Source organism: Paralichthys olivaceus, chromosome 10 (assembly GCF_024713975.1).
Source record: "Paralichthys olivaceus isolate ysfri-2021 chromosome 10, ASM2471397v2, whole genome shotgun sequence".
NCBI classification, from domain to species: domain Eukaryota; kingdom Metazoa; phylum Chordata; class Actinopteri; order Pleuronectiformes; family Paralichthyidae; genus Paralichthys; species Paralichthys olivaceus.
This window is the reverse complement of record NC_091102.1, coordinates 9,176,161-9,199,528: the sequence shown is the minus strand read 5'-3', so window position 1 is coordinate 9,199,528 and position 23,368 is coordinate 9,176,161. Positions and strand designations below refer to the sequence as shown.

General features: G+C 40.7%; 1 protein-coding gene across 1 annotated transcript; it reads right to left on the bottom strand.

Annotated features, from left to right (window-relative positions):
• Window positions 1-309: 309 nt before the first annotated feature.
• On the bottom strand, window positions 310-21,654 carry tbl1x (transducin beta like 1 X-linked). The gene is made up of 15 exons (XM_020090066.2): window positions 20,728-21,654; window positions 7,901-8,006; window positions 7,140-7,285; window positions 6,761-6,980; window positions 5,553-5,685; window positions 5,263-5,404; window positions 5,089-5,152; window positions 4,854-4,951; window positions 4,333-4,393; window positions 4,062-4,183; window positions 3,897-3,971; window positions 3,669-3,796; window positions 2,517-2,682; window positions 2,327-2,428; window positions 310-2,185 (listed from the first exon to the last, which is right to left on the bottom strand). Exons 2-15 carry the CDS (start codon window positions 7,956-7,958, stop codon window positions 2,159-2,161), a joined length of 1,542 nt encoding a protein of 513 aa, XP_019945625.1. The 5' UTR covers window positions 7,959-8,006; window positions 20,728-21,654; the 3' UTR covers window positions 310-2,158.
• Between the last annotated feature and the right edge of the window lie 1,714 nt (window positions 21,655-23,368).

Sequence of the window (23,368 nt, the reverse complement as noted above, 5' to 3'; positions counted from 1 at the left end):
TTGCAATACCTGGACAAGACCACGAGGGGATCCCTTCAAATTTCCTACTAACGTTCATTTGGTCTCACGGATTAACTGATTTGGTTTTTGAGATGAAAAGTCACTGTGACCTCACAAAACTAAAATTTTGATTAGTTGATGCTTAGACCCAAAGACTAAATGATGAAACTGTGGTCAAAGGTCACAGTGACCTCATATCATTAGGACTGAAACATGTCAGGAAGACCTGGAGGGACTGAAACTGCACTGAGGCATACAACCAATTTCAGTTTCAAAGTTCAAATTGAAATCAAGACACAGGCGCCGTGGTTTCTGATATCAAAATAGAGTGATTTATTTGAGACACAGAATGACTTCAAAGTTTTGTCCTCGAAAACAGGTGAGTGCACCCCGGACCAGGGCGTCGAGAGAAACAGTAGCTGTCACAGCACTTATTCCAACTGGGCTCCTTAGCATGCCAAGAAAAGGCCACCAACCCACAGCCCGATTCTCAGTCTGACACAGACAATAATGGCTCTCAGCAAACGAAAAACAACGAACCACCCATCAAACATCCAATCGTGACTTAAAAAAAAATACAAGGAATAAATTGGCCCTTTACTTTTAGCAAAGTCTGGACATTTGCTGAACCTGCCAATACAAAAAGTGTTTTGGCTGAAATAGACTAAAGGTAGAAAAGGGACCAACAAAAAGGGAAATCAGAGCGATGGTGTGTTGGTTTGTAGATTCATCTTTGACATGTGCAGAGGGAGCCAGACTTACTGCACATGTGTGAAGCTCAGTGGGATTGAATAAGGCCAATCATAGCAACTTTCTTTCTTCTTTTACAAACAGCAGGATTTTGGCTTGATCTCCACCCTCTGGTCACCATGATAATGCTAAAAGCGATAGAAGGTCTCATAGGTAGGGTTTAGTTGTTGATTCTCTCGTGTCCAGCTCTACATTAAACAACATCTCAATGCTTCAAACCACTGTTCGCTCCTGTTGACCGGATAGTTTACTGCCTGCAGGTAAAGTACGTTTCTTCAGTGGCTTAACAGAGACCAAGGTTATTTAACACACCTGCCTTCACTCTGAAAAAAAACCCAGAAACAAAACTTGAAGCACTGGACTGATGACTGGTCGAGAAAGACTGTATTAAAAGAAGCTGATGATGAGACATGCGCTTCATTTAAAAAGAGGTCTTGTTTCTGCGCATTAGCAGTAAAAGAAGTGTCAACTCTAGCCATTAATGCGCCCCCTACAGGATGGCAATAAAGAGTACTGTATATAAACATATATACACAGTATATAAGTCTGTGTATTAATCTAATTTACATATCTTTACATTCTTTAAATTTACATCCAAAAAGGGAGAACATTTTTACTTTGTAAACCACACTTTTCACATCTTAAACACAAATTTTCTAATCTCGACCGAATTGAGCAGGTCATGTTCGGAGATTATTCCTTGGCAGGTTCTTCCTGTTGTTGTTGACGTTGGTGTTAAACGTGAGCTGAGAACTACCTTGTAGCGGCACATTCAATTTTGACTTTCAAACGTCCTTCTGTGGAAAAATAGACCAAAAAAGTACTCTTGAGACAAACTATTCTCCGCTGAGGAGAAGTTCAGCACCCTGTCGACAAGACAATGCCAGTGCTTCAGTACAGATGTTACTTTTATCATGTCTCCAGTTACGTCATTTGGACATGAAGTAACATTTGCACAAAGGAATTTCAAAAACCACAAACTTTCTTTCATAATATGTTGCCTTTCGCACGTGTCTCATTAACACCTCTCTTCCTGTAAAACTCATCTTTGCGTTTCCAACCCTTACAATCCGATAACAGCTGGACCAGTGGCCCGGAGGGATCACAGCACTTTCTTATTAGAAACCTTTTAAAAATGCGGATGCCCCCAGGGATTTGGATTCAGACCAGTCTTGGGGATCTCTTTAACCCACTTCCGCTGTCTCAAAACAGGCGTGTCATAAAACACACTGCAACAGACAATAAAGGTGCCCAGAATTCAGTTGGTGTTGGCTCCTCAGAAGCTGGTGCAGTCATGTGGTTTTCAGTCAACCTTATCGGCTCCTCTTGAGCAATGAGAGTGTCCTTGCTGATGTCAGAAGAAGGCAATCTGCTGCACATTCCAGGATTCATCAAAGTTTTAAGTCGGCTATTTTCGGAGATCGAGAACACATACCTGGAAAGGAAAGACATTTGTGTGAATGATATATGTTTATCATCACCAAGTACTTCAACATTTTATTACTACATAAGATGAATTAAAAAGTAGGACAGACACAAAAATCAGGATTTCATTATCACACAGGCTGTGGCTTACCGAGCCGTCTGATGCACTGGCTCCAACTTTGTCCCCGGTGCTGTTCCAACAAACCTCGAAAATACCACCAGTGCCCCTGTAGCTGTACACCAAGGCTCCAGTCTGAAACAACGCAACAAACAAAATATGTCATAACATTATATTATGTCTATTCGGCCCGTAAGCATATAGATCCCTCTGTGACGCTCACCGTGGTGTTCCAAATGTGGACACACTTATCGAAGGAGCCGCTGGCCAGGTGTTTGCCGTCTGGGCTGAAGGCCACGCTGTAGACGGGCTCTTGGTGCTTGGTCAGTGTGTGAATACAAACGCCTCGCTCGACATCCCACAGCCGCACTGTCGAGTCGAAGGAGGCACTGTGGGAAAGACAAAGTGAAAAAAATAAGACATGAGAGCAGAGCTAAGGATTCATAATCATCTGTTTTTGTAACAAGATGATCGATAGAATATGTTTTGTTTGTGCCAGAGCTACAAGTCTGTAGTGTCTGCAAGATGATCACACATCAAATCTAATTTTTGGAATTGAATTTTTGAATTGAGTCATATTTTGTGTTTTTTAGCAATCCAATGTCACAATGCTCCCATTTCAACATCCAATATAAAATATCCTGGAAAACTTGTTAATCATCATTTTGTTGAGGAGAAAAACTACATAACACGGTAACACTTGAATACAGTGACAATTAAAAATGTGTGAATTTTGTCAAAATAAAGAAGGAAATATCAAGTTGTGTCAAACCAACACCTGTAATCAGACACTGCTGAAAACAAATGGAACAGAGGCTGATTTCGATTGACACGTGCTTCACAAAGCAACAACAGACTGTCACTGTAAGTATAAATAGCCAGGGTTCATCTAAGTGTGGCAAGAAATGAAAGTGAAGAGGTAGTTTATGCAGAGAGCAAACCTGAAGTCAATTAAAGATTTATTGCACGCATACTGAACAACGATGGCATTTATTCAAGATTATGAAGTTCCATCCAGGCCGTGACAATAATGGCAGTTTTATCTCCTTTGTGAATTAAAGGCAGGTTTGCTGGTTTGTCAGTAACGGCTGTGAATTCCAGTGGTATTTGAACTAGAACATTTAAACGTGTGCACATCTGGGTCAGAGTGTAAGGATGTGGGCTACTGACATTTACTAGCATTGAGATTTTGCCTGAAACAAGGTTTCTTCTGAATGCCAAGCTACGACAAGTGTCTCCTTCCCAAACATACATTCAGACATGCATATTGTTTTTGTCTGAGCACACAAAACCTGCACTTTTCTCTCAAATGTGCGCAGTCCTGTACCTGACCTGTACGCTGCTGAATGTGAGCTATGTGTAAGTGATTTCCCACCTGGCAAGCATGATGTTAGAGTTGGGGTTGTTTGTGCCAGGGCCTGTGGGACTCCACTTGATTGTGTAGATCTCTTTACTGTGAGCCTGGAGGTCGTGAACACAGGACTCTTGCTTCATACTCCAGATCTGAGTGGGAAGAAAACAGCAACAACAAAATATGATGACTGAATGCAAATCACCACTCAGGCTTGTTTTAACCTCCGAGGACTGAGGACTGGTCTCTTACCTTTAACGTCATGTCATCTGAGCAGGAGGCGAGCAGCATCCCTGACGGATCCCACTTAATGGCATTAACTTCATTCTGCATAGCATAAAACACATTAGCATGAGGGAGTGAGCACAGTATGGTGTGAGATAACGTGAGAAAATGAGCGTGGAAAAAGCTGTTTACCGTGTGGCCCTGGAAAGTTTTGAGTGGCCGGTCACTGCCAAGTCGACAGACGTGGATGCACATGTCTGTGCTACAGGAGGCAAAGGTGGAGTTGTTCTGCCAGTCGACATCCAGAGCTGGGGCTGAAGAATATTTTAATGAAAAGGTTTATACTCTTTCAAAAGGATCAGAGGTTTAAAAGGCCACAACTGAGCTGGAAACATTTGTTTTGCATCATATTAATACATCTCCATCAGTTTTGATTGTGGTGGACACAGTGAAGTGAATTTACCTGAGTGAAAAGGGAACTGCTGCTTGGCTTCTCCTGTGTGTGCATCCCAAATGATTGTCGTCTGGAAATGAAATGGAGCATTGAAAGATTTCTTAAATCAACATAATAAAGATTGATATAGTGCCAAGGCTTGAAATTATTTTCCAACTAATAGGAAGGTTGAAAAAGTCATTAACTTTGCTATGTGAACTTATTAACTTATTTCTTATTTTTCAATCACAAAATGAGAACAACTGCTGTTTATCAATTTCATATATAATTAATAAACATGTACAATAACAAATAATACTACTAATTCTCTCTATGTCTCATTATCTTAAGTTTGTTATATTTACTAATAGAAGAGCAGTTTAGATTGTAGTTTATGGATACCAGACAAATTATATGTTTCTGATTTACACTCTGGCTAGTGATCTAAAAAAGTTAATTTCAAGCCCTAGGGCTGGTACAAGAAAAAAAAAAACATGTGGATATTATTATTGACAGACAAAAATCCATGCTTGGGTAGCTTTATAAAATACCTTATCTACGCCAGCACTGAGAATAGAGTTCCCCTTCTTGTTCCACTTGAGTGCAAATATGGGCCCTTTGTGCTGCCCCAAGGTGCTTGCCAGATTTCCTTAAGAATAAAAGCCACATCCATTTAATTTAGAAAAGATTCTCTAAAAATTGAGGTTGCATTATTTACATAATAACAATGATATAATCCTGATAACAAAAGGAAGCAACGCTGTGCTGGAATGATGGAGGACATACCATCCTTCGTCCATATCCTGGCAAATCCATCGTACGAGCCAGTTGCCAGTAGAGTCCCGTCGCTCTGTCGGATGGAAAGAAATCGGAACTGTTACTTGAGCTGCCTCAATTGCAAAGTCTGCACATGGTACGAGTAAAAAGAGTAGACATGTGGATTGATGTTTGGGGACCTACATTCCAGTCTAGTGAGGTGACGTCTTTGTTGCTGGGGACATCCTGGCCACCTTCTCGGATACAGTGGCGCAGCACGAGCTGGGTAGAGTTGGAATTATTATTCTCGTTCAGGTTCCAGATCCTGGCGGTCGAATCTCCCGAGCTGAGGAAAATACCAACGCAGCAGGGGAAGGTCAAAAGATTGTTGTAATATAAGCTGCCTCATTTATCTTTCAAAATAAAAGCCAAAGCGTGCATACAATAAAGCATGACTCATCCAGTGATCTGTTTCAGCTCAGACAGAGACTCACCCTGAAGCCAGCAGATCGCTGACAGGGTTCCAAGCGCAGATGAACACTTCAGACTCGTGGCCTCGGAGCACTGTGGCCTGACTGGCTGGTATCGCAACATCTAACTCCATCTCCATGGGCTCGATGTGGTTATCTGAGAGGAGCCGACAGATACACATGCTCATATTAATGTATGCATCAGTACACACACGCAAGCACGTACAGTTTATGCCCACACTTGTCAGCAAGCTTAGTGGTAGTATAAATATACTGCTGATAGACGTATCCCTGATGAATATTAATTATCGCCTAATGTTAGAGGGGGTGAAGAGTTGCATTTAAACAACAGAGTTGGATCAAAGAAAATCAATACTGTGTTTTTGCTGGTATAAGCCTGAGCTATTTTTATTTATCTCAGTCTGAGAAACTGACCCAGTTGGCGTGCACACAATTATCACAGTATAATGAGAACCCAGTCGAAGTGATGGAGGCAGGGAAACGCTTAGAGAGCTTTTAATTTCTAACTTCCTCCCTGTCTCTAGTAATCCACACCTTTAAATGAAAACTCCCACTCCTCACCTCCACCTGATGTATACGTCTCTGATTACCTTCACAGAAGCTGCCTATGAATTCACATCCTGTGACAACCACACAGATGATAAACGTCCATATAGTTTTCTGAATAAATGTTTGATTAGAGGTCAACACTGAGTTACTTAGCATCAAGAATCAGAATTGTAACTCTTCCTTTTCCATGATCGTGAGGGTGATAAAATAAACAAAATCTGGTCACAACTAATAAGAATACGATTTTTTTTTTACATTATCATTTTATATTAAAATCAAAGTATAAACTGTAAACATAGAATAGAGACTTGTCAGCCATTGCAGAAGCAGACTGAATTCTTTCTTTTTACCCCCATAACTTTACTAATTTCTTTTTTGAAATAAAAAATGATCTCCACCCAAACAAGTATATAAGATATATAAGAATATCAGACCTCAATATCAGTACTTCAGAAGTAACACACCTGAAAAACGTTCTGCAGTTGATTGCTTGGTTACAGAAAATACTACAAACGAATAACAACAACAGTGAAAGTTAAGACGAGGGATTTCTTTTCTAGCTGAGTTCTCTGTTTTAGGCACTAAAACATAATGGAGTGATATAACTACATCATAGATAATGTTAGTACCTACTACTGAGCAAATATATTTATTCAACTTACTCATGTTGTGAGTGCCATTCTCCTCCCCATTCACGGTGGCTTCTCCATTCTTTGGTGCAATAGACTGGATTCCAGAGGTTGAAGCTGCCATGGCACCAGCTGCCTGCTGCTGGGCTAACTTGTCGCGGAAGGCCTGCTGTCGTGTCTGCACCACATCTGGCATCACAGCGTCGATGAGCGACAACGACTCGATCGGTCGACCGTCGAAGACTGTACCATCCTGTCAGAACAACAGTCATAAATAACACATCATGAGGCCATTTTTAATTTTTGAGTCAATAATCATTATTTAGAAAAAGTTGAGTATAGCTTTCTAATTGATGTTCATACATCATAAAAACATCTATTAGAGTCAATGAAAGCAGATCCCTCTCCTCACCTCATTGATGCTGATCTCTGCCTCCACATACTGTAGCCCTTTCTGCAGGATGGAGATGAGGGCTGCAGGGGGCACTAGTGTTCCATTAATGTTAGACTGGCTAATGTGGCTCTCAATGCCAAAGGTGAATGCTGAGTGGGAGAAACCTGAAAACAAAACACACCATTCACATTCATTAATGGGTGAGTGCCGAGCACAAGATGTGCACAAACACAGCACAAATATTCATAGAAAAGTCTTGTTTGATCCAAACAAAGCCAACAGTAATTGAATACAAAAGCCCAATGGCGTAACAACTATGTCATTTGAGAGTATAATAAGAGTATAATAAGGCATGCCAATGTCAATGTTGACCTCTGAGCTGCTCGTAGCTTCTATTCTGCCAGATGAGCACAGATGTTGATACAATAACCAGTAATAAAATGCAGTGACTCAAATTCGATTCAGTGATCAGAATCTTATCAAAAAAGAGCAAAACAAGTTGACGTCAGGGCAAAGTTCTGTGCAGCCACATTACAAGAGGTTTATTTCCATCCATTATGTGATAAGGAAAACATCTCTTGAAACAAGTAGGCATCATGTTGGACTATGCGTAACACGTGCTTTGCTTTTAGAAATGCACGATAATTGCATTTTCCAGACAATTACCAAATAAATGTGATTTTAAAGCAAAAACCTTGCAATGCTGGAAAATATCAGTAATTGATGTTTCAAGCCCAAATGATAATTTTAACGGTATATGACTGCTTAGTGAGACAAACCTGATTCTTGGAGGTATCTGTAGACCAAGAAGTTCACTTCGTCGCTGGTAATACTCATCTTAGCCCAATGACAGGGAGGAGGTATATTGTAAGGCTGTGCTCACTCCTGAAAATAAAATCAGACATTTTGATATAATTAAGATTGCACACTGCAGTCATGCATATCACACATTTCAAGCCTCTCAAACAAATGATTTCTCTCTTACATCCCTATAAAAATAAGCACTAATTTTGCACCCAGCAGAAATCAGTCCTTGCTCAATCAGTCTTTGTTCAATGACAGAGTCGTGTGCCAATATATATACTACACACCCACACACAAACAGAGGACAGTCCTGTTTTCTAGCCTCTCTTACAACATGCTCACTCTTGTCCTGCTCATTGCTGCATGATTCCTTCCTTGACAGTGTCAATAGCTGGGTCATTTAACCTGTGAATCCACAAACAGTACTGGATCCAAGCATTTCCCGCTTCTCCTCTCTGGTCTAATGGGAGTGTCTCTATCAATTTGGCATCTACTGAGAACTGAATGGTGCTTCCCATTAGTGACCGGGCCAACCATCTAGATGGAACAGAGTCCTGATAAAGAAGTACAAATATTAAATGCCAGTCTTGTGCTCATCTAGTGAACTACAGAGGAGACCGAGGGGCTAATTATTCCTAGCAGCCGACCTGACCTTCCCAAGTTAATTTCAACAAATATGAAATGTTTAACAGAGCTTATGAAAAACATTTCAATTGAGCCCATTTCAAAACTGAAGGGGGCCAGAGAAACAAAAATGCAATTAGATTTGAAATTCCATTTTTTTGTCCTCGGGCAGATGAACACTGTGAGAATACTGAGAGGGTTTATCATTTCCAAATGATTCAAGCATGCACTTCTTTGAGAGAAGGGTAAATTGAGCTGGAATGAGATTAATTATATACCCACAAATAAGATGTAAATATACACAAATCCACAGCAAATATGTGAGCACTCTCTGTGTTAATGTAAGGAAAATATGGAACAAATTGCAACGCGACAATGAGTCATGTCTTAAAAGTAGAGAGCCATTTCCTGCTCTCCCACTGGGAGATAAAGGGACAGACATTTTGCTGAAAATAAGAAGAGAAATGGAGGGGGGGTGTCAGGTATGAGGACCGCATGGCCGTCCAACTTTCATTCCAAACACTTTCCAGGCCCACTCAAGTTTCCCTTTGGTAGCGTAGCAACGAGAGTGATCGAGAAAAATAGACAGAGAATGGTGTTGTCCCAATTACTAGTGGGCATGCAGCCAGAGGGCTTGAACATGTTACTCAACATGAATTATTCACTTTCACCTTGGTATATTCTTTCTATCTTTATGTACTGCAGCTGACGTGCGGAGGGTTGATGTTTCATTGATATTTACTGACAGGAAAAACTGCTTAGGTTAAGTTGCACCTGGTGTAGAATAAACCACTGCAACCAATGCAAGAAAGAAATTTACTGCTAATTAAAAAAATGATTCCATCTATCATTTCCATCAACAAACAGATTACACTCAAGAGACAATGACTCTTTGCGACCTTCATCCATTAACAAAGCAAGGCTTGTCTTTCTTTTCCCTGCTTTGACTGCTGTTGCAATGTTTCTTTTTAGCTTATTAGCTTACATATGGGACTAGGAAGGGCTACACATCAAAGCAAGGCAGCCGCTGCACCTAACCCACTACAGATACATACCAAACAACTGGAAACATAATTAGCAGGGAGCCTGGAGGGGCTCGAGTCCCATCGGTGCAGGGCAGAGGCAATAATCCCTCTACTGGGCCCATGATGGCACCATCACCAGTTCCCTGGGTATCAGTCTCCTTTGAACAAACAATGTGGCATCTAGGAAAAGAGACATGTAACCACTGAAGTGATAAGAGGGGTGGGGGGCTACTTCCTTTAAGACTACTACAACAAAAACACTGTTTTCAAAGCACTGACTAACCATACAGCAGACATAATGTTGACAATGATATAAAACCACACATCCTGTATTGTGGTTAGTATGATAATGTGATACTGTAGCTTTAAAATATAATGGGAATTCGCACTGAAGTCCGAACACTCTCCTGAAAATATTTGGCTGTACGTCATTTTCCTATTGTACATCTGGAAACCCAGAACATCTCCTGCGTCAATCATATATGTTTTTCATATATGAAAGGCAAACTATAGAGAATGTGTAGACCCAAATGGCTGGATATTTTCTGGTGTTCATGTCTGAAATCGGCTTTTGACAGACATCGTTATTCATCAGCACTACAAACCACACCTACAAAATGCCCTTAAACTTTAATGTATGTAAATGAAACATGATTATATACTGAAATATGTATTGAGGTCAAATTACTTCAAGGGAAGTACATGCTTCCTGTTCAAATTCTTTGAACCTTGATTTTTTTTTTTTGAGAAAAGAATCTGACTTCCCCACACATCAAATGATCCATGTGGCTGACGTTGCTATGACAATATGAATGTCTAATAGTACAAAGCGGTATCAGAGATCCAACATTTGAGCCAGATGAGCCCCTGCCTGGAAATACCACAGAGCAAGTGTGGGGTTTGTCGAACAGTGAAGGAGTATCAATCAATCTGAGGAGTAAAACTAGATATTGTATTGAATGGAACATAAGAACCAAGTCAATCCAGTCCCATCAGTCTTTACTGTCACTGTGTGTGTCAATGGAACAACTTCAAGAAGCTTTTTAATATACATCTCCCCAAAGCCACAACTGGAACAGTAAAAGGTCTCAATTCACAATCTATTTTTTCACAGATACAACAAATAAAAAAACCCAAAGAAACAAATTATTTCCTGGTGAAAAAGCGGTGACACACACACATAGATGACACCGACAAAGATGTCAGGAGTTGGTGGTGAGCCAACACCAGCGTCTTTGTGTTGTAAAGAAAATCACGTGTTCTCTACAGCAGAGTTAATACGTCGCTTCCTGCCTCTAACTGCTGCACCCAGCTGCTCCACCTCTCGTCTGAATAATGCGGAGGATTTGTTGCTGTTGTTAACGTGTCTGCACAGAGAACCTCCCGCTCTGTTGTGCATGTGTGAAAGGCAAACTGGGTAAACTCTGTGGTCAATTATCTGGATTTACCCACAGGTCATGTCTGAAAACGGCTTTAAGCACCAGACCACAACCAACAGTGTACTGTACTGTGTAAATGTACTGTACATTTATAACAGTGTTAACAAACAAACAATTTGTCTGTTTTAATAGACAGACAATAGACAGGATTAGACAAATATAAACCCAAAATGACAAATGATGAGAACCCCTTCTGTGGTCATCAAGCACATTATGGTTATTTTTAGGACGTTTATTGCACCATTGAGAATATAAACTACCCAGCTTACCAAGCCACCTATGTGCGTTATGGCCAAAGGATGTGGTTGAAGCAGAAGAACAATAAAACCCTTCATAATTTAATGGCCTGTCAACACTGTACACATCTCAGCTGCATTTTCAGTCTTCCACCTCAACCACGGCAGACAAATATATCTGTATCAAATCTGTCACTTAAGCAAAGTACCAATTCACTCTTTGCTTACGCAATTGACACCCTGAGCAAATACTTGTGTAACTACATGGCTTGTGTTTTGTGGCCCAGTCACTTCTGAGTGCACTGCGAAAATTACGCAGAACTACAAGTACTGTTAATTTACATTTAAACCATTTTAAAATGTATTCCTTTTAAAGTATGATTTGGTAAACCTTAACGTAATGTAAATATGCAAAAAATGATGTCTACCACTGAGCCACCCAGCAATTTCTGATTAACCATAATCATAAAAATATACATGAAACCCACAGCTTTGAATGTTTTAGAAAGAGGCCTCACAACCAATATTAAATTCAAAATCAAACACTTGCACTGCTGCTGAGGTGCTCTACTGGCATGTGTAAGAAAAGACTGGGTATCATTATTCATTTTCAAAATATCTGAGTTGAAGCCAAGCCACACATTTCACATGTGTGCACACGTTCCAAGGATTACATGACAACACTTTTAAACAGAGCACAAATTTAGCTTTTAATAATAAAGATCATGAAGCATAATTTGCAGTATCTGCTTTAGAAAAACACTTAACCCATGGACTTATACACTGCAGCTATATGCTTAAAATACTTCACATGATGTAACCCTACCTTAAACAAAATCTAAACAACACTGGCATCCTCTCTCTCTCTCTCTCTCTCTCTCTCTCTCTCTGCACGCGCACAGACTATATGGTATAATAGGTTACAATTATAACCAACTTTAGCTACTAATGCAAATAAAATACTTTTTTAAAACATTACAGTTTCAGTGCAGAAGTAAAAGAATACACAACACAATACAGAACCATCTCACTCCTACACATGCCGGTTTGAAAAGCACAATGTTAGAAACCAGCATACCAGGGACCCCATTTTCTCCTGAACAGTCACCTCCTGACAGATGTGCAAACAAGACCTGGAAACAGCAGCCATTTTCTCTTGAACTGCTCTGCTGAGTAAAAACCCGCCTTTGAAGCTTCTGGTTGGGCTGCAGTCTTTGGGGGGGTGAGAGCGATTGGAGTGGGGGAGGGGAACCAGAGAGAGATGGTGGTGATGGTGGTGGAATGGGAGCAGGGTGATAAATAATGATCCCCACACAGGTAATCACAACAACCATTTGAGCGTTATTCTTTGCCTTTCTCAATGAGTCACTTAACGGCGGCCGATGTAGGTCGGCGTGCGGTGGGGGATGGTAGGTCAACACGTGTTGGGGGATGGTAGCCCTCAAGTCTCCTGGGGAAACACTTCTCCCACGCTTCCTATGGGCGGCAACATTTTAAATGTTTACCAGGGGTGGCCGACTGTGCAGCAGGAGAAACTACACAAGTGTACATGGTTTCATTCAAACCAGTGACTCCACCCACTGACTAACACTCCTTCAAGCAGAGAGGAAGAGCTCATAGAGGAAGAAATAATCTGCTGAGGTGATCAGTAGAAACAGGGTCTGCAGACAGTTGACTCTCTGTAGCACATGGATGACCACCCCTGGAACCACGAGGGCCGACCTAATGGTTGTTGCAGCAGCTAACAATCATCAAGGTCATCAGGGTAACACATTAGTGCAACTGCAGCAACTGATACTGAAAACATGTCTTCATGCTATGGTCCTCATACAAACTACAAAGGGACAAATCTTTGAAATACGCCTTGACAGATTTGGATTAATATAAATGTCTGGTGTGTTTTTTTGTCTATCTCAAGAGAGTTGCACATTAACATGCGCCACCATCAATTATATTTTCTCCTCAGGGACTGAATGGGGGTTGGTGACAGACAGCGAGGATCACCAGAAAGATTCATCATGATGTCTTCTAATGGGAAGCGCAAGGACCTATGATCCACCCTCATGCTGAACCCATTAGAATCAAATAAAAACAACAACTCCCACTTGTCCATCGTTGTCATTTAGTTTTCTCAACAGAAACAAAAGGATATCAGCAGCCTTACATTGCTCAAAGAAGAGAGACCCCTTGGCTTTTCACCTTATTGGTGTGGACGAAACTAAATCCCTTTCAATTATTTCAATTGTAAGTCAACAGTGGAGGGAACGGTTTAGACACTGTCGAGATTTGGAGTAAAATTGTAAGAATTTTGTTACAGGAAGACTACAACTGAGTACAATTTAATGGCATTGTTTAAGCCTTATAATTAAGAAACTCATTAATCCAACCGGACTTCCTCAACAAAATTTTCATCCTGTACCAACATGTTGACACCGGCATACATCTCAAATAGATCTTAATCACAGATGTAGTAGTTTAGATCCAATTTAAATAAGAGTCAACACTGGAATGGTTACTTTGGATATTTGGGCAGAGACAATTTTGTTATGAGGACTTGGATTAGGAAACATGTAAAAACTGTTTTTATAGTAACATGGTTATTGTTAACACTGGATGGTTTAATATGTGCATGTATGCACACCAAGGACCAGTCTCTGGAGGGCTTACAAGTGTATATGCCTGTGCGGGGGTTGTTCTCGAGTAAATACTTTGTTTGGAGGAGATTGTGGGAATCAAATAATACAGCAGAATAAAACATCTTCAGTACTCTGACCTTGCATTCATCAATACATATATAGACAAGGTCAAATCTAGCACAGTGAACATGTGATCTTTAGCAAAATAAAATTCAGCAAAGACGCGTTTGTAAAATCTAGGCCGGTGCATTCTGTTTATCTTTATGTTGTATGATAAAGAGCCAGTGTATTACATCTAAAATTGAGACTAAATGATATGCACATTTGATCAAAACCAACAAACTGGACAGCCTTAAGCTGTGTTCCTGTTAATGGGACCATTGTCTCCACTACTGACAGGAACGGAAACGATTACATATTTATGGGAACATACAGTATGTCTTAACAAGCTTTTACGTAACACTGCTTTACTGGGTAAAAAAGACGACTGTACTATTTATGCCATTTTTGTTTTGTAGCCTAAATGTGCATTTCTACATCCATTCAGTAGAAACACACAGTAACAACATAAAGGGCCTCAGCCAGGCAATTCTCTTTTTTTCCCCAGCAAGATGAGGACTGCACGAAATAAGCTGGAAACACAGCAACAAACCAGTGTGGGCAATACAAGTGTTGCCATGGTGACCAGAAGATCTTGCTTCTCTGTCAACAGCTGCTCATGCCACCCTGAATACCCCCCCACTCTTGTGGTGCTTTCCTTAAATCTGACATCAGGGTCAAACAAACAAAAGCAGACAAGTGAGCTGAAATTCTGATCTTGATTCTAAGCCATCCCTTGACTTATCATTTACAAAGTACGACATTAACAACTACACATCAGAGATCACCCTTTGTAGCATATGTGGCATGTATGTCCTCTGCAGTGTACATCCTGCTGAGCAATCCAACGCTCACACAGAACGAAATTTTGGAAATGTTTCTTGTTGTAAACAATTCAGGATTTAGCATGCACGTACCTCTGATGTGTGTAGAGAATGTTTAAATCTGCATGGGTATTTAGATCATGAAAACACACCTTCTAACATCAATACCATATTTTTAATTTACATACATTTAATACTTCCATGGCCCATTGGTGGCCTCACTCAATGAAGACACATAATGTAGTCTTCTCAGGAGGCAATAAATGCAACATCTCCTGTATAAAAACTAACCATGTAATGTTTCACATGGTACTGGTAAAGGAAGACTTGACACACACGCGTAAAATAAATCAGTCATCGACTGTGTAATTATGCACTATGGTAGGTAAACTGTAGAATAATAAACCTTTGTTTACACTACCTGAACTCCATGGGCAAAAATCATACTCGTCTTTTTGTTCACCACAGGCAAGACCCAGTGTTTGGTACATTGTTGACAAGTTTTCAACTACAAGGAAAAGGAAATTACAAACCACGCAGAGGGTAAATTTGAGACTTTCACTGGCATTCTACAGATCGCAGTTTCGTTTCCGGAGCAGTGTGCTCAAAGCCACAATTCATGCTTTTTCTCAACAAAGCATATTCCTCTCACTGGCTGTCTGGACATAGCTTTAGAAAGAAAACCAATGAATGTATTCAGTACAGAACTAAGCCTGAACCTACAATGTATGATAACATTGTTCAATATTGTTATGATGGAAAATAATAAAGTGTGCATATATAGTTCCTATGTTTTCCTCAGCCACCGTGCAGCCTAACCTCTCAGTCACCAACAGACTGACACCAATTAATCTGAGGGTAGCTGACAGCTAGCTGGAGCTTCATCTGAGTACCATTCACATGGTGTGAATACATGGCCTGTGCATCTCGGGTTCCATCTGATAAGTCAGATCTATCTGACACTCGCATGCCAAGTATGTGAATGCAGGGTTTACCCTTGGGCTATGTCCACACTAATTTAAAATGAAAACGATCTCCATCCAGACAAGCATTTTAGCTCCACATCAGAATTAATCTCTGTCCATACTGACACCCATGAAACCGCATATCGAATGACGCATTCACGCACACTTGGCCTGCATGTGCTAGTTTAAACAGGAAGCAGATTGTGTGGTCTGCAGTTGGTTTCTTAGTTGAGGAAAATAAAACAAAGAACAGCAACAACACAAAAAGTAAGAGCAGGGATTTTGTTGATTAAACTGACAACGAGGTGGAGCCATTAGTCAAAGTAGGAGTCACAGGAATAAGCTTCTAATTCATTCTCCATGTTGCATTCATCGTTGATAGTCAAAGCTATGCCATTTGTTGATAGGAGAAAAAAAAATCAGGGAAAGATTCATTGAGACTTACAGGACACAATCAGGCAGCACCTGCATCTGTTTCCAAGTCTTTGTTTCTACCTGTCCAAACTAAAACGCAACCGTGGAGTTTTCAAACAATATTTGAATAAATACAATTTGACTCGAGCACAGCAAAAAATAAACACTTACAGTAGCAAAGTCATGACAGTTTATAAAATCAATAATATCTCTGAGGAAAAAAGAAAAATGTCAATAAACTAAATAATACACCTGACATAAAAACACGGCATGATGTTGAATAAAGAACACAGACATGAGTCTGTCAGCCATCTCCCTCCTCTGCACTCTGCTGCTGATGTGGACTCATCATCAGCAAGTGATACCACTAGAGAGGGGGCGACTGCTAACTTGTAACTATAAATGAACAAAGATCGCATTAATTTGAAGGCGTGTGGCAAAAGAAACTAGCAGCCTTCATACAGACGGCTTTAATTTTAGCTTGTAACAATTCACCATTAGCGCAGTGAACACACAGTGGCTGTGTTAAGCATCCTGCAGTGAAAGGTTCAAATATAACTTCTCTGCTGGCCTTTCTGATTATATTTGCAGTGGTACAAGTGTTGTGATCAACTGAGGAAAAACCGTCACTTCTTAATGGTCTCTACTGCCGCCTCTGTGCTGTCCACTGAGTGTGTGTGTGTGTGTGTGTGTGTGTGTGTGTGAAAAGAAGCTGCAGCCCGACCATAAAGGACAAAAAAATAGTGGTATTGAAAACCAAGTGGCAGACCTGACAAACCTACACAACTACAACAACAAATAATATTGTTTATTTAATGATTTTCTGTCTCATCTTTTGAGGCTGAATCAGCAGGGAATGAAAAAAGACTTAAGGAAAAAAATAACAATATCCCCTTTGGTGAAAAGGTTCTCTGGCATGCATGTGCTTGCACAACTTCCTGAACACTCATCCTCCAGCGTTATTAGTGCCCCCGAAACATTTGTTCTGTCTTGTTACAAATTACTACAGTCCAACTGAGGAGAAACACTTGGACAGTGGCCACACAGAGCTTAGTCTTTCTCTTTTTTACATAGAAATTAGATTACCTGTTTGTACTAACAGACTGACCTTTGAGAAAAAGAGTTTGTCCATTAACAGAGCATGATGTGACACAGATGTTTGCTAAAAGCAGGAAACATATTCTTTTAATGCAAAGAAGGTAAGTGAATCATTAGCCACAGTGTAATGGGTTCAGACACAATAGAAACAGAAACTGATTACCTGCTAGACACTAAAACAGTTGGGTGTTTGACACAGACTTAAAGACATGTGGCTTTATCCCACTTGCTTTAATTTAAATGCTCTCAAGTATAGAGTTAACGCACAGCAGACACAAGTTCACACAATGATAAACAGAGCCACCTGAAATCCAAACTGACATCCAAATAAATAACTACAGCCTTGGACTAGCCAGTACTTGTATGGGCGTCATTTCAGAGTAACCACTAGTCTGTGAGCTGGCAGATAGCCCACAAAGACAGCTCGGAGAGAATGGTTCACCTCCCCCCATGGCCTATCATAAATAAATACCGTTACAGAAATATTTGGACAGCTCGAAACAGAGCTTAGCAGCACCACAGGGCTGCCATGGGCTTTCTCTGGGACTTCCTTGCCCTACTTATGAGCAGGGGATAATTTCTGTTTTGAACAGTCTGACACAACATACCATGGATTTGCTGTTGTCTCATCTGTGCCTCAGTTCTCAGGGTCCACAGTATTCACAATTGAATGACGCAGTAGAGGAAAACAAAGATTAACTACAAGCCACAATATTTTAGACCAAATCACAATATCTAATCAAAATCAGAGGCATTTGGAAAGCAACAGATTTTTAAGCTCTGAGCTTCAGCAACTTTTAAATACAAATTATGGATACAAAATTTGATTCGCATGTCTCACCTTTCATCACCCACTGTCCCTAATTTTAACGATTCAAAAGTAACTACATAGAAACACACCAGACTCTGGTGCTCTGTCAGACTGAGATCAGGTAACAGGTTGAGGATATTCCACCTCCTCACCTTGAAAAGCTCTTTGGTCGCTTTGGCCATATGTTTAGGATCTTTGTCCGGTCTACTGAAATATGAACCATGAGTTTTTATGTATTTGACTAAATCTGAGCACATCATATTCCCCTACATAGCTCAACATTCATCCTGTTGCTTCCATTAGCAGTGAAATCACACAGTAGATGCCAGTTTTCTAGTTCCATTAGCAGTCATATATCTGCCCGAGCCTTCACAGAATCATCACTTTGTTTGACCATAATCTTGATAGAGATTGATTTTTCGAATGAATTTTGTTTCTTTCTGGATGTTTTTTGAGAACTGCAACCTGTCCTTTCTGTTTTGATGGATCTTTACTTTCTAACCTCATTTTCAGTTGTATGGTCACCTCTTTACTTCTCATGCTGACAGAAAGCTCTACTTTGATCTAACTGACAACTCTCTGTCCATGTGAGCTTTTTGGGGATTTAACCATTGAAACACACAGAAACATTTAGTAGCCAAATGTCCAATTATATTTGAACCATACAGATCTTTCAATATTGATTTAAACCTATTCAAATTAAAAGTCCTAGCAGAAACACTGAGGTCACTCATTTTATTTTTAGACCTGAGACAACACAGCATTGAAAAACAAATAAGGTGTATTTTTTTCTCAAATTGCTCACAGAAAACTGAAGAAGGCCTGTGGGCTAGCTATATTATTAATTTATGCCCTCTGAAGACTCAGTACAAAAGGTAACAATGACCAGCTACTGAAACACAAAAGAAAAGAAAGACACACAGCTATTAATAGAGATAGTACAGAATTTAGTCACTGACAACAACATATTTAAGGACCAATACATGGAAACTGAAAAGTTGTCTGAAACATGTACTTAAGACATCATAAAACTGCTTTTGTTCTTGTAATGGGCAGCACTAAACCTATTTTTGTAACGACTGCAATTACGGTTCTCTACCAGCTCTCACCTCTGGTGACAAAACTGGTAAACTGGTCACACTACGTTGACAGGAATATCCTATATATATGAAAACAAGCAATCAAGAATACGTAAAATGTTAGTAAATGACATAAAATCATTAAACTAATTTCAGTGTAATCAATTTTGCTCCATATATATATATATACACACACACACATTTATTTAGTGATTTTTCCAATGTAATATAGGATGAGGCTACATTGGTTTTGTTCAACATGATTATTTTCATTGGTTGCACATTGGTTTTTATGGAGAAATGTTGGCCCAATTACATAATCATACTATCAAAAAACATATTTCTATGGAAAGACCCAATTACAGTGTTACTGATATGCTCTTGTTATTAAATCCAATTAACTGAATATCTGTAGTATCTCAGTGGCAATGACATTAGTGAAGTTTAAGGTGTCATACAGCTTATGTCTACAAGCTTACTCCTTAAAAATAAACAAAAAGGTGGCAGCAGCAACCACAATGTCAAATTAGGTCCATTCACCATCTTCTAACATATGATTTCTTTAATGCAAGTTCTTTGTTGCGGAAATGCTTTCATACAAATCCAGGAGCTAGACCACATTGACTGGTTGTTGTGAACAAACCTTATTGTTTGTGCCACTGACATACAATCAGGCCAAAACAGCATTGAGAGAGCAGCGTGTTTTAGCGGTTATTTCCATCTGAATCCTTCTACTGTCTTGCTTTAATAGCGATAATGAACACTTTGATGCTCAAGTGGTGAGGCGAGACATCTTAACTGTGGCTGTACATGCTGTATCCCATTATTCCATTAACTACTGAGAAAAGCAAGGGCTACTGCATGGAAAATAAGAATTTATAGGTCATGCAACATGTATTAATCTCTTCATCAAAAGTGTCCTCAAATGGAAAATGTTGCAGTTTTCTGTAGATATTGGTCTGCGTTGTATTTAAAGAGAGTTGCAGCTCAGGAAACAGCATTAACATTGTAGTTATACAGTAACATGAACTGTCCCTTGACTACTGGTGGCAATGTAGTACAGTTGGACGTCTCTCCCCTCCCCCACTCATGTGCTCCCTAAGTCTGCAAAGGGATATAAATATGTATATCGTTCATATTTCAGCTTCAGGGAAAATGCCTCAAACTGCACAGCATGCTGGAGCTTTTACTGTTGTGATGCTTTGTTTTTTTTAAAGAGAAAACTAGATTTACCAAGTATTAAAGAAAATGGGGACAACCTCGAAGCTGTAAAACTTCTAATTCCATTTAGTGAAGCAGTCACACAGCTCAGCTCCGAAGGAAAAGAAATCAGGGCGACGAGAAAAGTGCTCACATCAAAGGAGAGAATATTAAAGGCACAAGCTGGAGACATTTCAATACACGTGTGAGGCGGCGGGTGACGAAGCTGAGCCGGCAAACCTCCACAATCAACGGCACGATCCCCCATTAACGAAGAAGTCCCTGTACTCTTCAAGAACCAAACACAAACATGCAGCTTTTCAAACCCGCGCCAGGCGACTTTCTAACTCACCTTCTCTTGTATCGTGAGAGTGAACTCGTGGTGTCCGCCGCCACCTCTTCCCACGGGGGAGAGAAAAACCTCCAACTTCAAGCCGGTTACGCGAGCGACGACTTTCCTCCTATTTTGCTCGCCGTCATATTTCAAGTTCCGACCGCCGCCGTGGGTGAAGACTCCACCGCCGACTAACGTAAAGTGTCGGCCCCCTCCGGAAGGCTCCTGACAACCGGCGGGGAGAAGTTGTGAGTTCGCGGTGGGGGGAGGGGGGGTTGGTGGGGGTTTGTTTATTTATTTATTTTTTAAAGTTACAAAAATAAAAAAATGGAAGGGGAAACGGGGACAGGCGAGTTTCTGCGGCTCGGACTGCGGGCGACTCTGGTGGAGTTTCCCCGTTCACTGTGAGCGGGGGGGGGGCGGCAGCAGCGGGAGAGAGACTGAGACGGAGAATAGGAAAAAGAGAGAGAGAGAGTAAGTGGGGGGGGGGGGGTGAAGGCTAACTGACCTTAAACCTGAATATTACAAACATAAACTCGATGGATCAAGCCAATGAGAAAACACACTATCGTCCCCTTCTGTTAGAATTACTATAATCTCAGAGATTAAAGAGAACAAGCTAGCGTCTGAAGAATGTGGAGCGTCAACATTTCTAGCATACAGTAGCCTAGCTGCCTAGCTAAACACGGGTGGTGTTAACGCTAAGTTAGCGCAAGAACACTGATTAAAGGTGGTGTTAGCTGGAGGAGAAGCGGGGGGTGGGGTGGGGTGGGTGGGTGGGGGGGGGGGGTCTCAGGCTGCAGCCCCGCATGGTGTGTGTATATCTGCCGCTCTCTCCCCTCCCCCACGCCGGCTCTCCTCCAGCTCCTTTTCGCCTGCCCGGTCACACCGCGGTTGATTAATTCTCCCTTCGCCCTGCTCAGTCATTCACATTTGGAAAGTAAATAACAAGTTGACATCATTACGGCTCCGCGCTGCTGTGACACATTCCTCCGACTACCGCGCACACTGTAGCAAGCGCGCACCGCATATTCCCGCGTTACAGCTGCAGCTTCACCATAGACTGTATATACACGTGCAGCGCCGGTTGTGTTTAGCTGCTCACATGCACGACAGCGTGGGGAGATAATGTTGTAAACGCAAATTATTGTTGTTGCTGTGAGTTGCACAGGAGCTGCCAGTAAAGGTCCAGTGTGTAAGATTTAGGGGAAAGCGGCAGACATTGAGTACAAAATAATATAATGTAATAATTATCATTTCATTACATTTGTTACATATCATTTAGCTGATGCGTTTGTCCAAAGTGACAAACAATTCAAGTGCATTCAACCATGAGGGTACAAACCCAGACCAGCAACAATCATGGAAGTACATTAGCTTCGAAAGAGCCAAACTACAAGTACTTCATGTAAGTGCAATATACAAGTACAACTATATATATATTTGTTGTTTTTATATACACCAGAGTTGACAATGGTTATTAGACCATCATCTTCTTAGCCAAGGTGTAGTCGGAGGAGATGTATTTTTAGCCTGCGGGGGAAAATGTGTAGACTTTCTGCTGTCCTGATGTCAATGGGGAGCTTGTTGCACCATTTGGTAGCCAGGACAGTGGTGATTTTAATGAGTGGCTAGCTGTCCCTCGCGGTGAGTGAGCAGCCAGCTGATTGGCCGATGTAAAGCGGAGTGGACGTTCTGGGGTGAAAGGTTTAACCGTGTCCTGGATGTAGATTGAGTCCGATCTGTTTGCAGCAAGTTATCACTAGTGTGAAATCGTCTAAAATGTACAAATTGTTGTTTTCTTTACCCTAAACTGGGCCCTTTATATTTTATTACTTTATATCTTCATTGGTAGTGGGTCCCCTCTACGGCAGCCGCCATGTTTTTTGCAGTAGTCCAAACTGGAAAAAACTCAAACACCTTTACAATTTAGAAAAAGTAATAAATAAGGAGCAAAATTTGTTCTTTAAAGAGAGTTTCAGCAAAACTATTCTCCAGGCTGTTAATTTCTCTACATGTCACAGGAATATCACCAAACTACAGTACATGTGATCCTGATGACAATAAACACTATGTGTCAGAACACACAAATGTTTTGTGTACTGGGTTGGATGATGATGTCTTTAAACCATCACGTTTACTACCTCGCTATCTGGAAATCCACATACTGAAGAGCACTGTGGCACAGAGCCAGCCTTTCCTGATGCATTTGCATAGCCGTCTTAATGGCCACATAAAAGCCACTGGCCCAGTCGACCACTGCGGAGAGGAAAGCTAATGGCGCTGCACACTCACATGTGTTCAGTGACTTTATCTTCTCTGTGGGAAGACGAGATTGCAGTCGCTCTTGTACATGGTATCTGAAGTATGTTGTTATTTTTAGTCTGAGCATGTTGCAGAGAAAAACAATTTGTTAACTCGTGTGGAGTCACCCGGTCTTTGAAAGTCGGCCACTATCTCTTCTTTGTTGTTTTTTCTGACCTAAAGGCAGTTCTGGCAACTACATTACTTCACAAAATAAAAGACATAACCATGAAGAAAACATCACCAATGTCTTTGATCAATGTGAAGACTGACACTGAGTTTGCTGGGGAGTTATTTGTGTCCCACAACATAAAGGAGATTGCAGTTCTTATTTATTCATTTATTCAATTCAACT

What these genes read in the sequence shown, in the direction of transcription:
- tbl1x (XM_020090066.2), bottom strand. Translation starts at nt 7,958, where the DNA reads ATGAGTATTACCAGCGACGAAGTGAACTTCTTGGTCTACAGATACCTC. An exon ending in CAGAGATCAGCATCAATGAG is followed by an intron (nt 6,981 to 7,139) that starts GTGAGGAGAGGG and finishes TTGTTCTGACAG; the next exon opens with GATGGTACAGTCTTCGACGG. An exon ending in GCAGTTCCCTTTTCACTCAG is followed by an intron (nt 4,184 to 4,332) that starts GTAAATTCACTT and finishes AATATTCTTCAG; the next exon opens with CCCCAGCTCTGGATGTCGAC.